The 21,228-nt window shown below is 38.0% G+C and overlaps 6 protein-coding genes across 6 annotated transcripts in view; 5 read left to right on the top strand and 1 right to left on the bottom strand.

The window, feature by feature from the left end:
• Positions 1-6: 6 nt before the first annotated feature.
• On the top strand, positions 7-1,781 carry LOC101309760 (cinnamoyl-CoA reductase 1-like). The gene is made up of 5 exons (XM_004305984.1): positions 7-234; positions 337-509; positions 795-980; positions 1,112-1,256; positions 1,459-1,781. The coding sequence occupies exons 1-5, from the start codon at positions 18-20 to the stop codon at positions 1,779-1,781; spliced, it is 1,044 nt and encodes a 347-aa protein (XP_004306032.1). The 5' UTR covers positions 7-17.
• Positions 1,782-2,971: 1,190 nt separating this feature from the next.
• LOC101296408 lies at positions 2,972-6,770 on the top strand. The gene is made up of 9 exons (XM_004304104.1): positions 2,972-3,268; positions 3,738-3,840; positions 3,989-4,101; positions 4,850-4,975; positions 5,075-5,195; positions 5,287-5,371; positions 5,619-5,732; positions 5,827-5,866; positions 6,298-6,770. The coding sequence occupies exons 1-9, from the start codon at positions 3,092-3,094 to the stop codon at positions 6,448-6,450; spliced, it is 1,032 nt and encodes a 343-aa protein (XP_004304152.1). The 5' UTR covers positions 2,972-3,091; the 3' UTR covers positions 6,451-6,770.
• Positions 6,771-7,576: 806 nt separating this feature from the next.
• LOC101296126 (probable isoprenylcysteine alpha-carbonyl methylesterase ICMEL2-like) lies at positions 7,577-11,231 on the top strand. Its single transcript, XM_004304103.1, has 11 exons — positions 7,577-7,963; positions 8,174-8,250; positions 8,378-8,447; positions 8,543-8,623; positions 8,859-8,933; positions 9,367-9,468; positions 9,583-9,720; positions 10,014-10,079; positions 10,189-10,332; positions 10,622-10,712; positions 10,809-11,231. The coding sequence occupies exons 1-11, from the start codon at positions 7,677-7,679 to the stop codon at positions 10,968-10,970; spliced, it is 1,293 nt and encodes a 430-aa protein (XP_004304151.1). The 5' UTR covers positions 7,577-7,676; the 3' UTR covers positions 10,971-11,231.
• A 227-nt stretch (positions 11,232-11,458) lies between these two features.
• On the bottom strand, positions 11,459-12,918 carry LOC101295836. The gene is made up of 2 exons (XM_004304102.1): positions 12,873-12,918; positions 11,459-12,040 (listed from the first exon to the last, which is right to left on the bottom strand). The coding sequence occupies exon 2, from the start codon at positions 12,001-12,003 to the stop codon at positions 11,629-11,631; it is 375 nt and encodes a 124-aa protein (XP_004304150.1). The 5' UTR covers positions 12,004-12,040; positions 12,873-12,918; the 3' UTR covers positions 11,459-11,628.
• Positions 12,919-13,113: 195 nt separating this feature from the next.
• On the top strand, positions 13,114-16,146 carry LOC101309474 (protein GAMETE EXPRESSED 3-like). Its single transcript, XM_004305983.1, has 9 exons — positions 13,114-13,183; positions 13,277-13,455; positions 13,557-13,886; positions 14,168-14,414; positions 14,515-14,799; positions 14,888-14,977; positions 15,188-15,247; positions 15,409-15,491; positions 15,592-16,146. Exons 1-9 carry the CDS (start codon positions 13,114-13,116, stop codon positions 16,144-16,146), a joined length of 1,899 nt encoding a protein of 632 aa, XP_004306031.1.
• A 712-nt stretch (positions 16,147-16,858) lies between these two features.
• The window catches only part of LOC101295545, a 5,941-nt gene continuing 1,571 nt past the window's right edge, over positions 16,859-21,228 (top strand). Inside the window, exons 1-8 of the mRNA XM_004304101.1 lie at positions 16,859-17,009; positions 17,474-17,877; positions 18,120-18,201; positions 18,355-18,430; positions 18,779-18,859; positions 19,277-19,413; positions 19,812-20,064; positions 20,994-21,057. Of these exons, the coding sequence (XP_004304149.1) occupies positions 17,523-17,877; positions 18,120-18,201; positions 18,355-18,430; positions 18,779-18,859; positions 19,277-19,413; positions 19,812-20,064; positions 20,994-21,057 (1,048 nt within the window). The 5' untranslated portion in view covers positions 16,859-17,009; positions 17,474-17,522. The remainder of the gene's footprint in view (positions 17,010-17,473; positions 17,878-18,119; positions 18,202-18,354; positions 18,431-18,778; positions 18,860-19,276; positions 19,414-19,811; positions 20,065-20,993; positions 21,058-21,228) is intronic.

Raw genomic sequence — 21,228 nt, 5'->3', positions numbered from 1 at the left:
GAGAGAGAGAGAGGGCAATGGCAATGGAAGAGGTGGTGGTGCCAAACCCATTGATGATCTCTTTGAAGGAGGAAAATAAAAGCTGTGTAAACTATGCATTCAGGTGCAGTTGGGATATTTCAAGAGAGAAGAACCTGGTCTGTGTGACCAGTGGGAATTCATACCTGGGTTCTCACATAGTTAGAGCTCTTTTGGCGCACGGATACCTGGTTCGAGTCACCATTCAAAACCAAGGTAGCCAGCTAGAACTTTTCACAATCACTAATTGTTTTGCCAAGTTATGATCTTGTTTTTTCACTCTTCTTTTCGATCTCTATATATGTTATGCATGAGTAGAGGATTATGAAGACATGAAGAAGCTAATGAGAGATGAAGAGATACACCAGCTAGAGAGTGTTGTTGTGGCAAAGATGGGAAACTTGGATATGCTTTGTGATGCTTTTAGGGGTTGCCATGCAATTTTTCATAGCTCCTCCTTCATTGATCCACATGGTGTCACTGGTTATTCTGTAAGTTTGCCATATATACTGTAATACTGATTACTGATTAGAACGTGTTTGGATTGTTTAGGTAGAGGTACTTGTGTAAATTATGCTCGTTTGAAGAATCAGAAGTTAGAAGTTTGACTGTTTATTTTATAACATTAAAACTTGTTTCTGTAACTCATTTAACACTTTTAACTAGAAAAAGATTTCTAAGTTCCAGCTAGATCAGTGATGTCAGACTACTTAATAGTGAGTTTAGGTATTTTTTGTTTTCTTTCAGACAATAAGGTTGCATTTACATATTTATAGGGACAGATGGCATTTCTTGAAACTGAAGGGGCAAAGAATGTGATAGAAGCTTGTGGGAGGGCAACATATGCGAAGAGATGCATCTTCACTTCCTCTCTTCTTGCCTGTATCTGGGCAGGCGATAGCGAGAACAAGGTCATTGATGAGTTTAGCTGGAGCAATGTAGAATTCTGCAGAGAAAACAAGGTATATAAAGAGTGAGTTTCTTGATGTTGGATCACTTAGCAGTTAGCACAGTGATTAAAGAACTATATATGAACAAATTGTTGTGAACATCATTTGTCGATATATATTCACTTCTTTCTTATGGTAAATAGCTTTGGCTGGCTTTGGGGAAGACCACTGCGGAGATAGCTTCTTGGAGAAAGTCGAAGGAAATGAAAGTTAATCTTGTGACAGTTTGCCCTGGCCTTCACATGGACCCATGTGCTCACCAGGACAACTATATACCCTATCTCAAAGGTATACTAAATGCATCACAGAACCTTATATTATCAAATCCGCAATGTTTATCTTACTAGACATGATGACATGTTATGTTCTCAGATTATCAATGTACATGACCATATCGACAATTTAATAGCACAACATGTCACAAAGCCACTTGAGAACATGCATTTTCCATTGCATGATGCTTGACTTACATTTTGTGATGTGTTTGTAGGTGGCAAGGACATGCTTAAAAATGGTCACTTAGCCATTGAGGATGTGAAGAAGGCCGCAGAGGCGCACGTCTATGTTTATGAAGCCATGGATAATGGAGCATGTGGGAGATACCTATGCTTTGGGAAGGTTATAAGAACAAGAAGTGAAGCCATCGAACTAGAAAACAGCTTAAAAGTTCAGGGTTTGTTATCAGGAGGAGGAGGAAGCCATGAAGTCTCAGATGAAGAAGCAGATGCAGAAATAAACAGCATGCTTAGTAATGCAAAGCTTGTCAGATTGATTCAAACTTCTAAAAGATTATCGTGCAAGCTAGAAGTTTAGATTTGTATATTACTGCATATTTGGTAGACAAATTAGGAGGGGAGAGAATACTCTTGAGGAAAAGAGATTAAGACTGAAAGTGGGAGAGAATGGTAGCCATAGAGTAGAGGCAAGCTTCATGACAGTCTTTGCAAGTAGCGCGATCGACATGTAGTTTACAAATAACATTGCTAGGATGTTATGACCAGGAATTTAGCTGAAACGAAGGGATTAGTTTGTGGCCTATGCCATAGTGCTTTTCCTGTGTTTGGAAGTCTTTGAATCCTTAATAAAACAATATCCCTCCCACCAATACTCTTCTAACCAACTATTCCTATATCTTGGTGTGCCAAGTTTAAGAGAAAGCTTGTGTGTATTGATGGATTCAATCTTCTAAAAAAGTAGCTTAATTCCATGACTGCATTTGGAGAAAAGACTGAAAGAGAGAGATGCATGTGTAGCCATAGGGTTGACAAAAGCTTGATGACAGTATTGCAGTGGTGACTGGTGAGAGTAGTATGCAAATCACATTGCTAGAGGAGGATGTTGCATTCTATGACCGGGCAAATATAATGGCCTAGGCCATAGTTTACATTCTTGAATCTTTATTTGATTTACTATTGTGAACTTCGACTAATCTTATTCACTAGAACTAGCTAGACCAAATGCTAGTTGACTTTTAACACTTATTTTTGTTGGACTATGCTTCTTCACCCCAAAGGTTGAGAGAGAGAGAGAGAGAAAAACAACAACATTAACTAAATAACTAAAGCAAAACTATTGTTAGTCATGATACATATTCGAGACTTAAAAAAAGTTTGAGATACTTTGTATAAAGCCGGAACTCTCAATTATTTTCCCGCAATATCACATGCAACCAAACATCGTTCAACTGATTATTACTTCATTTTAGACATTCACTTACTCGAAAAACTTTACTAGCAAAATTGGTTTTCACCTTTCAAACTCCGCAAACTGGAATCGATCATTATTTGGTTTGGTTTGATTTTCTCTATTCTACCACTATATAAATAACATGTGACACTCGGTCTAATCTCCCGATTGTCATCAAACCGAACCGAATCAAACCAAACCAAACACAACAACTCGAAAGCCCAATTCACCAAGCAAAAGTTACCATGAACAAAACGGCGTCGTAAATTCTAAACGAAGCGTAGTAAAGTAAAAGGAGACCGAGAGGAGTAGGAAGTGTAGGAGAATCGTATGATATAGAAGAGTACAGAGAAGTTGAGTTTAGTTGAGTTCGAGAACAAACAAGAGACAGAATAGTAGAGTCTTTGTAGTTTCGAAGCATCGCGATCTCGGAAACAATGGGGGAGGAGAGAGAAGACCCGCAGAGGCTGAAGAAGATAGCGGCGGCGGCCTACGACTACGAGAACGACCCCAGATGGGCCGACTACTGGGCCAACATCCTCATCCCTCCTCACATGTCCTCCAGCCCTGACGTCATCTCCCATTTCAAGCAGAAGTTCTACAAGCGCTATATTGTCAGTCTCCATCTGCCTTTTTGATTTGGGATTTGGGTTTTCTGGGGTTTTGTTCTAATTTTCGTTATTGGGTTTTGTGTTTGATAATTTATATGCTGAGATTCTGTCTGAATTGTATAAAGTTTGGAGCTTTCGTTTCTTTGTTTCTCAAAAGTTTGATTTTTGCTTTTGTTCTAGTCATAGAAGGTGGTGATGGTTTTGTTAATAACTGCTGTTTCTGTGAATTGGGTGATTGAGCCTTTAGGAAATTGTGTGCCTTTAGTTTGTGGGATTGTATGCATCTTCATAGTTGTTATTGTTCAGTTAGTGTTGAATTACTAGCATTCTGGTGAATTTTTTTTTTTTTGGGAATTGTAATTGATTGGCTGGGTTATTGGCTTTTAAAGAGATCCCGAATCCCATATATCAAGTTATTTGCACCGGCTTGTTTGCATATTGACAAAGTTTTGCACTTGGATTTCATGAATAGGATCCGGAGCTTCTGGTGGATACAATGTCCGTCAGCAGTCCTTCTAAGCCAACGAGGCCTTCATCATCATCATCGTCGTCCCGGTCTACAAGTGACAGTGCAGGTTGAAATGCAATCATTTTTCACTATTTACTGTTAATAAGATAATAGAGGTTAGCTCAAATTGTCATGCCATAAAAAAGAATCGAGTTTGTTTGCTGTTTAGTAGCCTGAAATTTGTTGATAGCAAGTTGAACTTGATGGGTTTGTAGGATCAACTCCTAGAACGTCAGGAGCATCAGCAGCATCAGGAACATCACCAGCAAGTTCCCCAACTAATCTGCGTTGGGATCGCCAAACCATTGAATTTTCTGTTAATGCTTGGGTACAGTCAATCTACTCATCATGCATACTATACGAATACACTTGTTTACTTATGTAAGATTACACATTTAACTCCTCTTATGTGCACATACTTGCGCTACTTTTCCTTTGCGTTTCTCAAGTTGGCCATATTTTTTAGAAGAATCATGTTTTATGTAACTTTTCTACCTCTCAATATCCTTGAAACCAGGCTCAGTAATACAGAATGTGAGTTATACATTGATAAAAGCATATCAAAGAATATATATCAATAAGCAGATGCTGTACGTTGAAGTTTCTGTTAACTGCTTCAGTAATTAAAACGGTGGGAAGGCACTGAGCTGGTCACTTTATCATTTTTTCAGCCTGAACTTTATTTGTTATCTTTTTTGTTTGTTTCTTTAATCCAAATGTGAATGTGACTGTGATTCAGTTTTCTAAGGTTCCTTCTTTCTGAATCTCTCATGCATGATGGCCCAATTTAAACTTGTACGCCGCAAGCAAGAAGCAAAGTTTGCTTTAGATTGTAGTGTTTGAAACTATGTTGCTTCTGAATTCAAAATCTCATTCGCTTGTTCAAATAGCTATTTAGTCATTTATATCTTTAAAAAGTTGATTTTGAATTAAAAGTGAGCTTAATGAATCATTATTTTTTGGTCAGAGGTCTTGTATTACACATAGTACTCCAGCTACTCTTGCTTTTTTGGGTAACAACATTCACTAAATTTACTGTTGGTATCATTCAATCTGTACTTTTACCTTTCCTTCAGGTGTTTCTTGTGGCTGTGCTTGCCATTCTCCCATTGGTGCCTAGGCACCTTTCAAATAGGGCATATCGGCTTTCTTTTATGGGCACAGCATGTTCCTCTCTTTATTCCTTGTACTCGCTTTATGGAGTAAGTACTAAACTTTAGATACACCAACTTTGTGCTATTTTATTGGTTTATTTATGGTGTCCTTGCTGTTATTTCATTGACTTATCTTTACTGTTTCAGAAACCAAGGGAGTGGAACTTACAGGGTTTGCAAGTTTACTTTCGGTCAATAGTCATGGCTAAGGATTTTATCTACTTGATATACTGCGTGACCTTTGTCACGTCCCATCTTTCTCTCAAATGTGAGCAAGTCTTATGTCTCAAGCTCTCTCTCTCCATTCTTGCATTTCTTTTCTTAGTTGTGTCTAGCTTAATTATGTATCTCAATTGCAGTCGCCCTGATTCCCATTCTATGTCGGGCTCTTGTACGTGTTGCCAAGTTCCTTAGGCGCAACTTTAGTCAATCCTCATTGTACAGGTAGGAAATTTGGTGCTTAACAGTGTTGCCTAATATTGGATGTGTGTTAGATTTCTGGTCTTACGAAAGAATGATATTTTATTGTACCTTTTTTTTTTCTCTAAATGTTATTCTAAGGATCTACCATGTGGATTCCATTCAGGATTCGTGGAGTGCTTTAACATGTTGATTTGGTGTACAGCTAACTAAATATTTGCTTCTTCTGTTCTCTACGGAGTCATATTCTCTTTTCCTTGATGATAAACAGGAAATATTTGGAAGAGCCTTGCGTTTGGGTCGAGTCAAATACAACTACACTCAACATACTTTCTTCACATGTTGAGATTGGAAATGGCTTCCTTTTGATTATATCTTTGCTCTCGTGAGTTGCTTGGAACCATTGTCTCTGGTTTGTTTTAAAGATAAGTTTCTATCTAGTTTTTATAATTCATTACTAAACTTTTTAATTCTTATAGGTGGCAACGCAACCTTATACAGACATTCGTATATTGGCAGGTAGGAATAATTTCTTTTAGGATTCTTTTATCATGGATGTGGAATGAAATCTCTGTTTTATGGGGTTAAAGTTTTTCCAATTGTGATATCATGTTCACTTTCCTACCCTCACCTACATGCACACAATGCATGCATACAGTGATGCATGCAACTGACGCAAGCATGCATTGAATTTGTGCAAGAAATTCATCCACCTAGCCAAACTAATTAATTTTTAGATGTTATCCGTCTCTTTAACTATGGAGTTTATAAGTTGAGTTTGTCCATACTGTAAGTCCAGGTGACCATGTGGTTACTTTGGGTAATGAACTTGTTCCTTTCTGTCATCGTAGAGTCAGGAAGCATCTAGAGTGATTAGGTATTTATTTATAATCATGTCAACCTTATATCGCATAGGTGGTGATACTATTTATTTTCAACATGTTTTGCAGTTATTGAAGCTCATGTATCATGCTCCAGTGACTTCTAACTACCATCTAAGTGTGTGGACTAAGATAGGAAGGACTGTTCATCCATTCATCCAACGCTGGGCCCCATTCTTGGAGACTCCCGTTTCTGCAGTCCAGAGATGGTGGTTAAGGTAGAGACGGAATGACGAGAGCAGCGAGTTTCAATGGAAATTTTCTTGAATGCTCATGATATAAAGAAAAACATGTTGTCAGATATATTGGATTAGCAAACGTTCATTTGGATTCTAGGATGGATAAAGTAGAAAGCATCTCCACTGAGGTTGTGTTGAATTTCTAGTTCTACTATGAACTAACCTATTTATCTCATATGAACTCTTATGTATGAAAATTTTGCTTGATAGCTAGGCATTGCTAGTTGGCATTACCAAAAAGTGTCTTGCTGGCTGAATGTTCTTGATGATGCAAGGAATTCGATATCATCTGATTAGAATGTCAATGATTGAGGTTTGCTTGTACGGATTATGATATGTGCATTCCCGTTCTCAGGAACTCAAAGGCAGCGATGCTGGCTGATCCTCCAACTAATGGCGCCATTTTAGGCTGGAAATCAGCTTCTACATCTCAACCCTTTTTGTCTCGTTGACAGGATTCAAATGTAGAAATGAATATCCCATATAAAAATGGTAACCCCAGCCGATGGCAGCTACTTCGTCCCGGACTCCTGCCCCTCACCTTTCTCAATTCCCCTCCGCCTCACTCCCCCTAATTCTACCAAACCACCAGACTTTTCTCACAGAGCTGAAATTTCGTTTTGGCGGCTCCTGCATTGCCTTCTTCCCTGGCCTTCGATTACCAAGATGGTTTTCTGCATTCTTATTTCCATCCTCTCCGTTTTTGTGGTTGCCCATGCATTCTTGATCTTCATCTTCTTGAGGGTTTAAGTTATCACACGTGACATTTTTTTATTGGATGGTAAGTGTTGATGGTAGGCAAATTTGATTCCGCTTCGAAACCTAATAACAGGCAGTGGTCAAATTTCATGAAACCGGAAATCTTTGTGCAGAGACCTAAACCACGTTCCTCACTATTATTAATTATTATTCTTCTCATCAAGTCTTAATTATTAGACTAATAATGCAAAGATTCTCCATCTTTCCGGAGTTTCCCCCATAACGGGTGGACCCCGCCCCCGAACAACAAAGGCGCCACGTGGCCACATTTCTATTCCAGACCCACACTCTCACCCTGAATAAATGGGGGAAAGCTCTCTCTGTTCTCCACCACCACCACCTTCATGCTTTCAATCTCAACCGTTTAAACCAATTTTCACTTACCATTTTTAACCTCCAAATTTCACCGAGTTTACCACAACCTCTCTCTCCGATTCGATTGTGAAAAAAATGAAGTTGGAATCTCCGACGGAGTCCACGGCGAGCAGCCTCCGGCAATCCGCGTCCTCGGCGGTGGCGGAGGAGTTAATGGAGATGGAGACCAAGCCATTGCTAACCAAGGTTCTCAGCTATCCTCCCGCTGCTACTGCAAGCATCGGCCAGCGTCGCCGAACAAAATCTTCGCCGGCGACGCCGCGTCCCAGCCGCCAGAACTCGTTCAGCCGCGATATAGGCCACGCCGCCAAGGAGACCTACCTGGTGACTAGCCTCAGCTTCACGCTGCTTCAATACCTCGGGTACTTTACTTTCTCTCGGAAGCCCTAGTTTAATCTAATCTAACTGTGTTTAATCGCTGAATTAGATAAGGAAATTTTGTTATGTCGAGCGTTAATTATCTGGATTGAATCTATTTGTTTGCTTGTTAAAAGATGTGTTTAGTTGAAAATGATTGATTGCGAAGTTAATCTGGAAATTTGGGATGTTTCTAATCATTTATTTTCATTCAGGGTAGGCTACCGGTGGATCACAAGGTTACTTGCTCTTTATTGTTATGCCATGTTACTTATGCCTGGATTTCTTCAAGGTTTGTGTAATTAACCAACTACTTGTTCAATTTTTTTTTTCCTTTTACTTTCTCTGTAATTTTGGTTTGTGTGTATGGTGATAGGTGATAACTCGGAATTATTGGTATCGTTATTTTTTGTGTGTAGTTGCATATCTTTATTACTTTTCAAGCCAGGTCCAGCGTAGTATTGTTTACGGAGATCAACCAAGAAATAGGTAGGTGAACTTTGTTAAAACTTAAAAGGTTACTTCTGTTGTTCTTTCCTTTTAACTGACTTTGTGACCCCATTTTCACTATGTATTTTTAGCAGGTTGGATCTGTATTTTCCGAAAAATACTGATGGGAAAAAGCCTGTTGTGGTGTTTGTGACTGGTGGAGCCTGGATTATTGGGTGAGTTTTTAATAGATGACTGTAATGATTAAACTGGTGGAAATTGTTAGTTCAGTAATTTCTAGAAATCTCTTCTTGTTCTTTCATGAATTCATATAAAGGCGTAGGGATGATATTGTCGTATTCTTTCAGGGTGTTATGCGAACCATATTTAAAATTAAGTTTCTGATTAGGTATGTGTAGCCATTTATTTAGTTATTTGACATTAAGTTTCTACAGTTTCATGGTGGTTCAGGTATAAAGCATGGGGTTCTCTTTTAGGTATGCAGTTGGCTGAGAGAAACATCATAGTGGCATGCATTGATTACAGGTAATTAGCTATATTTGATGGAAGTTTTAGAAAAAAAAAAAAAAGAGTAGGCACTTCTTATTAAAGGGACATAGTAGTTATAAAACTATGTCTGTATTATATAGTAAAAAGCTGCAGTCAAAATGGCAAAGAACAGGGTATAGTCATTTATCAGTTTTTAATAACCAAAAAAGGTGATTTAGCCATGTTTAATTGATGCCAATGTGTCAGTTTCCATATCATGATCACTGACCTGAAACCTAAGTATATGGCATTCTAATTTAAAGATTAAAAGAGCCTCTTGTTTTCTGAAGTTTGCCTTTCTAAATATTCTTTTGAATGATTCTATATATATTAAAAATTCAGTTATATCATATAACCATCAATTATACAGTATTTACATCCAGTTTGTCCTCTGCAAATGATGCTGATGTGAATCATATGATGTATGCAGAAATTTTCCCCAGGGTACCATCAGTGACATGGTTGAAGATGCTTCCCGGGGTATATCATATATCTGCAACAATATAGCAGACTATGGAGGTGACCCTGACAGGTAAAACTGTAATTATTATTTTCTTCCTTTTCTCACACCATCTTGTAAGTTGTATCTGTGTGATTGATTTTTTATTTTTTTTCCCATTGGTCCTTTTGTGATTTTCTTGAGTAGAATCTATCTAATGGGGCAATCCGCTGGCGCACATATTTCTTCTTGTGCTCTTTTGGAGCAAGCGATCAAAGAATCTAAGAAGGAAGAGATCTCTTGGAGCGTCTCTCAGATAAAGGCTTACTTTGGTTTATCTGGCGGGTAAAGTTTACTTGTTACATTAGTATGAATATGCTGGGTGTATACTGTATTTGAAAAATGATAAATTGATGAATGGGAAAGGTGTACTTTATTTGATCCAATGTGTCCTGAATTAGGGAAGAGGAGTAAAAAAGCAGAAATCTTTCCATCAGTTCATATACTTTTGCCACCTAACAATGGCAATGTGTAGCATCATGATGGCATGACTTATGACCATTTCTACTTTGGTATTGTTGGTTAATCTTTTGATCGACAGCTATAGGTTAATAAGTGTATATGTTTCCTCTTAACAGGTATAATTTATTTAATTTAGTTGATCACTTTGATAGTCGTGGACTGTATCGATCCATTTTCTTAAGGTACGTACTTACCGTATTACGTTTTGCTAGCTACTCATTGGCACAGTTTCTACCTTGTATATTTCTCTTTCTTATTTCATGGAGTAATTGTTCTGACATGTCATTGCAGCATTATGGAAGGTGAAGAATCCTTCCATCGATTTTCTCCTGAAGTTAGGGTACAGGACCCAGGCAATAAAGATGCTGTTTCTATCTTGCCTCCTATCACTCTGTTCCATGGAACTGCAGATTATTCTATACCATCAGATGCGAGGTTAGAATTCTCTATATGATAGTTTCATAATATATAGTGATGCTCACGGTGTACAAATTGTACTCATAAATCCTATAAGAAATGGTATTATCCTTATTCAGTGCCACCTCATATTGTTCTTTAAAAAAGGAGGAACTGTCATGTAGTGTTAGTAGTTAAGACACTCAAAGATATGCTGTATGCATTTAATGGAAATCTCCACCAGTTTTGACATATATGGATATTTAATTTTTCTCAAAAGTTTATAACGGTGTTATATTTTCAAAAACTAATGTGTTACTATGTGCAGTAAGATTTTTGTAGATGTTCTTCAAAGGGTAGGAGCTCAAGCTGACTTAGTTCTATATGATGGAAAGACCCATACAGACTTGTTCCTTCAAGTAAGTTTCTGATGTAAATTATAGAAATGTGAAGGATGGGAATCTGAAATAGGACACCTGGAATCTACCCATGTCATAACTCTCCGCATTTTGCAGGATCCCTTAAGAGGTGGTAAAGATGATTTGTTTGACCAACTAGTTGCTGTAATACATGCCGATGATAAGGAAGCTCTTGAGCAAGATGCTGTGGCGCCTCCTAGAAGGCGCCTTGTTCCTGAGATCTTGTTGAAGTTGGCAGGCAACATCAGCCCCTTTTAGGCCTCAAACTTGTCATTGTTTTTCACAAAAACCAATTAGGTAGACAGAAAGAGGAGGATTCTAACAGTTGGTGGAGAGATTCAAATCATTTTGGATAGTGACTACAATGAGGTGGTCTATACGTTGAAGTTACAGATGAGTAGTGGCCTCAGAATATAATCCGGAGATTTATACTTGTAATCTTATCAGCATTCTTGTTCTTGTATTAATCTATGATGAATATCTTATTTTCTTAATCTAAAGATGGAAATATTTCATTTTCTTGATCTATGGAAGTAATATTCAGAAAAGGGACCAAATCAAAAACCTCATTAAGCAATAACATATAGAACAATGAACTCTACCTCATTAAGTAAAAAAGATTGAAGTTTGTCATATCAAATGTTGTAAAACAAAATTTTTTAACTGTTTGATTACTTGCTTTGATTGACCTAGATGAAGAATGTTGCATTGAACTGCTTGCACCTTCAAAACTCACTTTACATTGTTTGTGCATTTCTTTCGGACATCGATACAAACCCCTATTAACTTGGGGGAAAATTAAGGGAAGTCACAATCGGGCAAAATGATGGTGATATTAGCTACAGATAAACCAAGCAATCTGTGTTCAAACTGAGAGCTAATTTCACAAAGCTGAACAAAATTGTCAATAACTTCACTATTTAGGGGTTTTGTCAGCAGATGGTGGAGGGACATTTTGAACTGGGGTGGCAGGCTTTTGAACTGGGGTGGCAGGGTTTCGACTTGTGCTTGAGCTTATGGTTGCACTTGCACGCTCCTCAGCTTCATAATGCTTGCGTAATCTCTCCTGAAGTGCTCGTACTCGATTTTCAGTCTTTCGAAGCTTCCTCCATCTGTAGGTAGTCCAGAGGGCCAAACCACCATATACAACACCGTAGGAAGCCCACACATAAGGGTAGGTCTCTGCATGCTCTTTGATTTCCCTATACTTTGCTTCCACTGCTCCAATGAAACCACCAGCTTGGGAATTCTCAGTTTGCTGATTTTCTTCTCCGGTATCCTGAGTTGCCATTCCTCAAAACATTCACGCAACTTCGCAATTGAAACTTCTGCAATAGAATTGGTAATTCCGAAACAGTGAGCATATCAATTTCAAACTCATAAGACATGACTAAACAGGTAAACAATGAGAAGAACACTACATGACCGTAATCATGCCACAATCCTGCAAACAACTATACCAACCATTTGAACTAAGTCGCAGCCAAAATACAACAGAAAAATTGATACACACAAAGTTAACCGCATTATTAGCAAACCTAATGCCTCAAAGAACTAGTTCAGACAATTACACCAAGTTCAATCACATGTAACTGGCCTGTCATTTCATAGTAAACACAAGCAATACAAGACTTACAGAGAAAAATAATTTCCATAATCGACTTGAAATTGAATATAGAGCTAAGAACTGGCATTCATTTGACCGTTCTGTAATAAAAATTTAGAGACGAACTCCTAAATTTCACATCATATATCTCCCAAATCCAACATAATCAACTACAGCCAGAGTAATCAACCACCCAAAAATCAGAGGGTCATGAAATGGAACACCCATATACCCATCAATCCATCATTCCAATACCAATCAACTCAAAACCATTAATACCTGAAAGTCATTCAGGAAAAAAGCAACAGGGTTTATGAGGGGTTTAACAACCATAGCATCCAAACCCAAACAAGGGTAAGATTCATGAATCAGAATTCCAACACTACAAATCTAAGACATATTCATACTTCATACAAAGCATATGTAAAACCAGATTGAACCACCTACCCAAATCAGCTTTGCAAATCAGAATTCGAGGTTTTAGCAATACCCACAAAACCAAATCCATGGAAAATAGCATAGAATGAAATAAAACTAAGAACTTTGGAGCTTACCTGTGTTGGGCACACAGAGAACAGCCTTACAGAGATTTCTTTCTTTGCAGAAAAAGCAAAGGGAAGGGTTTAACACCCTCAATATAAGACCCAAGACGGGTTTAATCTCAGCCCTCTATTTCATCCAACGGCTGGTGTTCAGTTTTGTCCCCCACGTTATGGGGCGGTTACTAAACCGTTAACTTCTTAATATCTCTATCTCAATGTCACACTCGGTACATTGTTCTCTTCAGTCTCTACAATGACAGTGTTCCCATCTCTAGTGTTGTTTGGAATTTTGGTCTCTTTGGCTTCAACCAGTTCTCAGCCTGGTACTGAAATTCTGAGTTGTTTATGAGTTTCATTTGGTATATGTTGCTCGAAAAGCTTAGGGTTTTTCATGGTTTTTGGTTGCTCTGATTCAGGTAAAGAAATAAGTTACCATAGACTTTGGAGGCCTCTAATTGGTCATGATGGGAAGGTTTATGCTTGCTCTGAGAAAGATTTGCTTGCATTTGAAAGTAATGGGACTATTGCTTGGACCCTGCATTTGAATTATACATGTAATTTTGATATGCCTCCAATTCATGGTGGTAAAGAAAAGGTGTGATTTTCAAAGTCTAAACAGTCGCATTGTTCACTGTATCAAATTTGGTATATGGTTACTGGTTTTGTAAAGTTGTTAACTTCTGCAAGTGTTTTCAGATATATCTGGTTGCGGATAATAGGGTGCTTGAGGTTAGCTTGTTAAACAATGGGACGTCTAAACCTTCTGCAGAAGTTTTGCTTAGTACAGAACCAACTAAAGAAGGAGATGGTGAGATTGTTGGGGTGGCAATCAGTACAGTGAGTTCATCTGTATATGTAAACATTAGGCGTAGGGGTCTCTTTGCATACGCGGCGCGTGGACAATTGCTCTGGAGTGCTGGACCTGTGATCGATCAACATGGATATCAACAGGGTTGTAGGAAGAACATTGCAGATTGTTACTTTAACTCTGTCCCTGTGATTGATCAATGTGAGGCTAGTATATATGTAAGGTCTGCTCATCCTTGCTATTTGAATTTTCTTACATATTTCTGCCCATGTCATGATACGAAAAAGAGATACTTGTATTCTGACAGACTAAAAAGAAGACTACAATACAATGCTCAAATAGAGAAACCATATATGAACCCTGGCCTATGAAGATTGTGTATAATTTATGAGAAGTGTTTTTGTACTATGATAACTCATAGGAACAATGCCAAAGTTGTCAAATGAACAATTTACAATGTGACAGACATTAAAATTTCACATTACCCTTTGATTTGCAGATATCCAATACTGGAGGAGAATTGTACTCCTTGTCAATTCGTCGTCCTCACTTCAAATGGATCCAGGATTTAAGTTCTTACGGCAAAGTTTTCTCTATAACTCCTGGAAACAATGGTCGATTGTATGTTACTGTTCCAACCAAGCCTCTATTGTTGGCACTAGATGTTTCTTCAGGAAATGTGTTGTGGGAAGGAAGTATTGGACCATTAAGTACAGCAGATCACACACCAGTTGTCGATTCTAATGGTAACTCTGATTTTGTATGAACTTCTGCCCTCGTTTTGGGGTTGTTCATAATTCCCAGTTAACTTATTAGCATTTTCTGCTACTTCATATGCTTTTACAGGTTGGATATCTATCGGTTCATTAGACGGGTTCTTATACTCATTTTCGCCAACTGGGGTTCTTAAGAAATTCTCAAAAGCAGCTGCAGTGGATTCAGTTATCCAAGTCACTCCATTTCTTGACTGCACCGGCTTTGCAATTTATATTGCTCAGACCAAAATGGAGGGGAAGATCAGCCACACGGTAGGTGAATATACTTTTGTGTCAGCAATGAAACCTAAAGGTGTAGTCTTTACCTTGTATGTTCCAGCAACAGGGTCCATCTACTGGTCTGGAAGATATCCTGGTAATTTTACTGCTCAGCTGTCACTTTTTACATACCATTTTCACTGCTTTGCTTGCCTATAACTGGTTTCAGTGGTTGTTTTTACCAGGTGATCAGTTCTCATCCTTGATTTCTCAGAGTGATCTCCACCATTTTATAGTAGACGAGAGGATTGTTCTTGCCTTTGTTGCTGCTTCAAGTAAGATTCTGATTCTAACAATTGCTGTACAAATTTTGAGTCCTCAAGTACGTATCGACACACATATTTATCAGATATTTTCATCCATGATTGCAGAGATTGGAAACCCATTGTCATGCCGTTCCACACGTAAGAACCAACTTCACAATGCCTCAACACTCATTTGTCTCACAGACTCTTGGTTAATATAATTTTGTTCTCTGAACTTAGGCCAAAAGATTATGTCTAGCTGCTCCCAAGTAAGGCCAAAGCTTGCCAACATCTACACAGGTAAGTTAGCAATGACTCCATGTGACTTAGAATATGCTGTTATTGTAAATTTTGAAGTTGAAGGTTTAGTAGCAGCCAGTCTCATTCGTTTAACCACGCAGGTAGTCAAAGGGCAATACTCTTGTTCCTGCTTTTTGAATCTGTAATCTTGGTATTACTAGCCGGACTGGTGCGGTTCTGTTGTATATTTTGGAGTAAAAAGAAGCTTCAAGGTCGAAACCTTGGAACTTTTCTTGAAAAGCGAGTAAGATTTGTATCCTGATACACAGCTACAGTGCTTGTGCTTGAACAATGACCAGAGATATGCTTATACTAGTTTGCTACCGTTTTCCTCCTTGTTTCAGCGTTCTCTTCGACTGAAAAAGAAGGCATTCGATAGGACAATTACAGAACTTGAGCAAAAAGCAGCAAATGAAGCAGTGGCCAACGATGAGGCGCTACAGAAATTAGGCAGTCTGTTGCAAGAAAGGGAAGGCATCAAGAGGAAGCTGTCAACAACCTATAGTTTGGGAAGAGATAGGATCACCTCAAGGTCAAAATCTCTTCTTCCTTTGTATGATGGGAAAACAAGAAGCTATTATTTTCAAGGAGCAAAGAAAGAGAGTGTTACTGTCTTCCACACACTGAGTGATACATCATCTTCCAAAGAACACAGCAGTGAGGGGGAGAGTAGCTGGACTTATGAAGAGAAGGGCAAAGAACCCTTGGAACAAGAGAGTTCATCAAGTCATGAGGATGGCTTCTTTACTAAGGACTACCGGAGAAGTCCATCGGAGCCAGCTTCGAGCTCAACAGGATTTGTGGATCATGAGTGTAATGTGGAGTCTGCACATGAGATGAAGATTGGCACTAGGAGCTTATCTTTGAAGAAGAGAAGGGTTATGTCCTCAACAAATTAGACGTGGATTGAATAATCAAATGCTACAGTTACAGATTCCATGTACTTAAATCATTCTAACTCCCTCAGCCTCATCACTTGGCCAACCCGAAGGCCTATCTAATGATGGTAAGATCATTACTATCGTATGTAAACTGAAGTAAAATACTGTAATGTGTTTTTTGATACAAATGTGTGTTATGTTCTTAAATTAGAAGACTTTTTTGCACTTTATTTTATCATATGTTTGATCACTTCACATTTTATTTTTATGAAGTTACGAGTGAGTGAGGTAAAGTGAAGTGTTTAGGAATTAGTTTTCTCACAGTTTTATTATAAAATAGTTACACGTTAAAATATTTAAAATGACATTCGTTAATCATTACTCAAACTTCGTTATACATTACTCAAACTTCACATTATTACGATGACTATCTTAAAAAAGTTTTTTGTTTTGTTTTTTGATATGTCCATCTTATCTAAGTTTATTTTCACTAAACCATAATCAGATATTGAACGCAAGTTGAAGATTCAAGATTCAATTAGCAAAATCTTGAATTTAATAATGACATAATAGAAAAATTACCATGGAGGGGAAAATATCTCATGTCTTCATTCAAAAAATCATTTCTTGACCAATTGCACATGCTCAGATTGGCTCTCCATCTTCCTATCTTCACAAATTAAACATACAAAAGAAAACAAAACAAAAAGAATTAAACAGAGAAAAAGGACGCATCATATGATTTCTCTTCACTCGAGAAATAAATAGCTGCTGCGGCGGCGACAGAACCCGCCTTCTTTTGCCGGAACCCTAATTCCCAATTCAGCTGCGGCGGCGGCATTTCATCAAAACCCTAATCTCACTCCACCCGAGATTCCAAGGTACTACCTTTACACTTCAAATCCCCAATTCCAAGTCTTCTCTTTTATCTTCCCAGATTGGTCTTCGAGAAACCCAGAATTTAAAGTTGGTGAATTTAGCTTAAAGGTTTAAGCTTTTAATGCTAAAGGAAGTTGAATCAATTAACAGTCATATGCCACTGTTGTTATTCTCTGTTCTTACTTTAAAGATTGCTTCTTTGTATTAGAATTGGTAAGTTGGATTGGGATGTGTTTTTCTAGCTGAAATTTGAGTTGAATATGTTTAAGTATATGTTAAGTAGTGAATGAGTAGTGTTATCATATCTATCTACATGATTGTATGTGTTTTCTTTGATGAGCATCTTTATAAGTATTGAAGTCTGATACCTTGCTTGGGATTATGTGTTTTCTTTGATGGGCATCTTTATAAGTATTGAAATTTGATACGTTACTTGGGATTAATGATGATTGTTCATGTAATGCAGTGTAGTTTCTGTTTGAGCTGTCGTAGTAAGAAGTTGCTTTGTGATCGAAATGGAATCTGAGGATTTCATTGCTCTCCCGGATTCCGGTGACTCTGGCTTTGAGGATGGCGAACTTAATGATGAGAAGGACGCTAAAGAGGTTGATGCTCAACCTATAAACTCTGAGGATAAAGAAGATAAACCAAACAGTGAGCGTGAGAGCAGTGCTCAACGCGAAGAAAGTGAATGCATACCAGAAGCAAGCCCTGCGAATGAATTGGTTGATAACGATTCAGATATGGAAATTGAGGATATAAACAACCTCCCTGCTTTGACTAGTTCTGGTCCCAAGGAGGGGGATGTTCAGAATGTAAATATTGATTTGCACTCTACATTGTATGAGAATGGTCACCTTGCAGTTCAAGGTACAAGTCCCTTTGGAATCCACAATTCGGATGTCACTCGTATCCTTCTTCCACACCTCATTTTTTTTTTCTCATTTAAATTATCCTGTGTTCGACTGCAAACTAGAAAATGCATATGAATATATTCTACTCGTAAAACTATAGTGCAGTACTGCAGTATGCCTTAAGGAGACTGAACTTTAGGTTGTCACTAGTTTATGACATGATATTTGTTAATGTTCTCCATAATTCAACATCATCAGCTAAAAGAGGCGTAAAGAGGGCACGAACGACAGTTGACGAGCAGCAAGCTTCAGTGCGTGTAACATATAGTCACTTAACAAGGTTAACTGGAGTATTTACTGTCGCATAACATTTTTCTCTATTTTGAGACAAATAGATCAAAAGTAGATATTTATTTTGTATCAATATAAATTATATGCTTGTAATCAAGGTTATTTTCTTGCAATTTCTAAGCACATTGTTTCAATTTTCTAGAGCTAGTAAACACAAGCTTGAAGAACTGTTACAGCAGTGGTCAGAGTGGCATGCCAAACATGTTTCTTCATCTCAAGTAAGACTCGCTGATCTATATTATGGATATTATCCTTCAGATTTATTATAATGGATTTTGGACCCAGATTGGTTAAATTGGAGTTTCAATTTGCTTTATAAAACTTCTGTTAGAAAGTCGAACTTGAATCATAATCATTAGAATATTGAATCTTATGCTAGTGAATAGATAAGACATTGCATGGAATGAAAGGAATTCTTAGAGATTGTGAGGTCTATAATTTAGAGTCACATAAAAGGATGTTTTTTTATTTCTAAGCTAAAATATGATGTGTTCTTATGCACCACCTTTTGTCTACGTTATGGTTCTTATGTGTTAACATACTACTTTCATCACATGATCATTCAGGATACACCTCAAGTGTTAGAATCAGGTGAAGAGACACTCTTTCCTGCTCTTCATGTTGGCACAGAGAGGACGTCTGGGGTGGTGAGTATAATATTCTATCGTCTGCTTCGCTCTATATTTGTCTTCTGATTTCAGATGTGGTGTTTCTTTCTCCACATATGTCCTTCCCCTATTCTAACTTTTTCCTTCACCCGCTCCAGACGTGGGGTAAAGGGTAAGGACAAAGATAAGTAGATATAATAATGCATGGCTCAAGCTGTAGTTGATTGATATAGTTCAAAAATACTATAAAAATACTATGATGGCTTTTTCACTGTACTTGGCTGCAACATTATGAGCTGCTGATTGCAGTGACATCTCCTGGAAAAACCTTCCGACTCACCTCCCTATTTGAGATTTTTGATGCCTGAAGCTCTACGTTTGTTGTTCACTTTTACTTGTTTGTACACCTTTTTTTTTAATGAAATTAGTTTTTCTGAAGTATGCTTTTATGTGCAGTCTTTTTGGATGGATAACCAAACAGGGACAGCACAAAACATGGAATCGTTGCCTTTGGATAGCAACTATGCGCCTCTGTATGATCGTGGTTATGCCTTAGGCTTGACTGTGGCTGGTAGTTCAACTAATCAGGAGGGGTAAACTTCCAGCTTCCCTCACAAAATATTATCATGCTACTCAAATTAAAGATATGGTAATGTCAACTAAGCTGACTGATAAACAGAATATCAGCTTGAAATATTGATGGTCATCCAGCTTCATGATAATGATTTGACATCTACTCTGTGCTTACCAAAGTGCTAGTATCAATCGGACTCTGATTGACATTGGAACTTTGCTAATCATTGAGTTGACCAAACGAACAGTATTTATGTTTCTTCTTTCATTCACCAGATCTGAGTCTATGCTTCAATTTTTTTTTCTTCATAGCCTCTATAAATTGAATATAAAGGTTATCTTGAGAATTCGTTTCTACTTGTACTTATAAGCAGCATTAAGTAGATTTTCATACTTATTTTTCTTCTAAATTTTTCAGAGGCTTGGAGATTATAGATGATGCTAGCCGTTGTTTTAATTGTGGTTCTTACAATCACGCGTTGAGGGAATGCCCCAAGCCTCGTGACCATGTTGCTGTCAATAAAGCCCGTAAACAGCTCAAGATCAAGAAGAATCAAACCCCTAATTCTCGCAACTCAACTCGATATTATCAGAATTCTCCAGCTGGAAAATACGATGGTTTAAGGCCTGGTGCTCTTGAGGCTGAGACGAGGAAGCTTTTGGGTCTTGGGGTAAGGCATAACTCATTTCTGATAAAGTAGACTTGTTAACATCTCTTATCAATGCTTCCAGTTATAATACAGATACTGGTCTCTTCCAAATGCTACTAGTTGTATTCTCGTGACCTGAACCCTGATATTGTACTGTGAGTTGCATCTTCAAGAAGCTAGGCTTATAACCACGGTAAGTAGTGCAGTGGATGCATTGGGTCCCACCAAGGGAACTTCATGATATGGAACCCCCAAGTCATGGGTTCGAACGCTGGTGTTGCCTAATGTAATTGCTGAATTATAAACGTGGCCAGGGGAGGGGCTGCAATGCCCTGTTGGCTGGCGGCCCCCAGCGGATTAGTCCTTGGGCCTAGGAAGCCTTTGGGATACCGCAAACAATTTGAAAGGAGGGTCTCAAATAAAAGAAGAAGCTAGGCTTATAACGTGCGGCTGTGAATAAAGTCAGTTGTAGGGAGTGTATTATGCAGCCACAACCCCAGACCCATTAGTATGTTAGATTTTGTTGATGAAGTGATGTACGGTTGTGGATATCTGTTACGGTGCTATTATATACAGTAACTCAATTGTGTTAGCCCAAGTGGTCAGTGAGGGTGGGGATCTGGGTTAGGATTAGGATAGGTCAGGGGTTCAATCCCCTCCAATTTATCCCAAAAGAGAAAACTTGAAGTTGCATCCCAACTTATAAGTTTCATACAGCGCGCTGAGGCTCTGTAAGTTATAACTTCTTGAGTAATGATTACAAACCTTTTCTGAACTTTCTGAGCAACTAGAGATGCTACATTATAGATTAATATCTATTTAACATGTAAAATTGAATATGAAGACAAAGTTTGGTTTCCTTTTTTGGGGCTTTTATTCTTTTCAAGAAAAAGTTTCTTTTTATTTCATGTTATATTTAAATTACTATGTAATTTTTGACAATTCTGCAGGAACTTGACCCACCTCCTTGGCTTAACAGAATGCGAGAGATTGGATACCCGCCAGGATATTTAGGTAACAAATATATTATTTTTCTCATTTAGGGTTAGGAATACAGTGGTGTCGCACAATTACAGCCTTTTTCTCCTTTCTCCTGGCCTGACTTCAGAGGAGCACATTAATAAGAAAATGTCGGAAATCAGTAAACATATGTTCATGTTTTTTCCTTCAGTTCCCTGTGTGTGT

The sequence above is a fragment of the Fragaria vesca genome, linkage group LG6 (assembly GCF_000184155.1).
Source record: "Fragaria vesca subsp. vesca linkage group LG6, FraVesHawaii_1.0, whole genome shotgun sequence".
NCBI classification, from domain to species: domain Eukaryota; kingdom Viridiplantae; phylum Streptophyta; class Magnoliopsida; order Rosales; family Rosaceae; genus Fragaria; species Fragaria vesca.
Note: the sequence above shows the minus strand (reverse complement) of the source record. Positions and strands in the feature narration are given on the sequence as shown.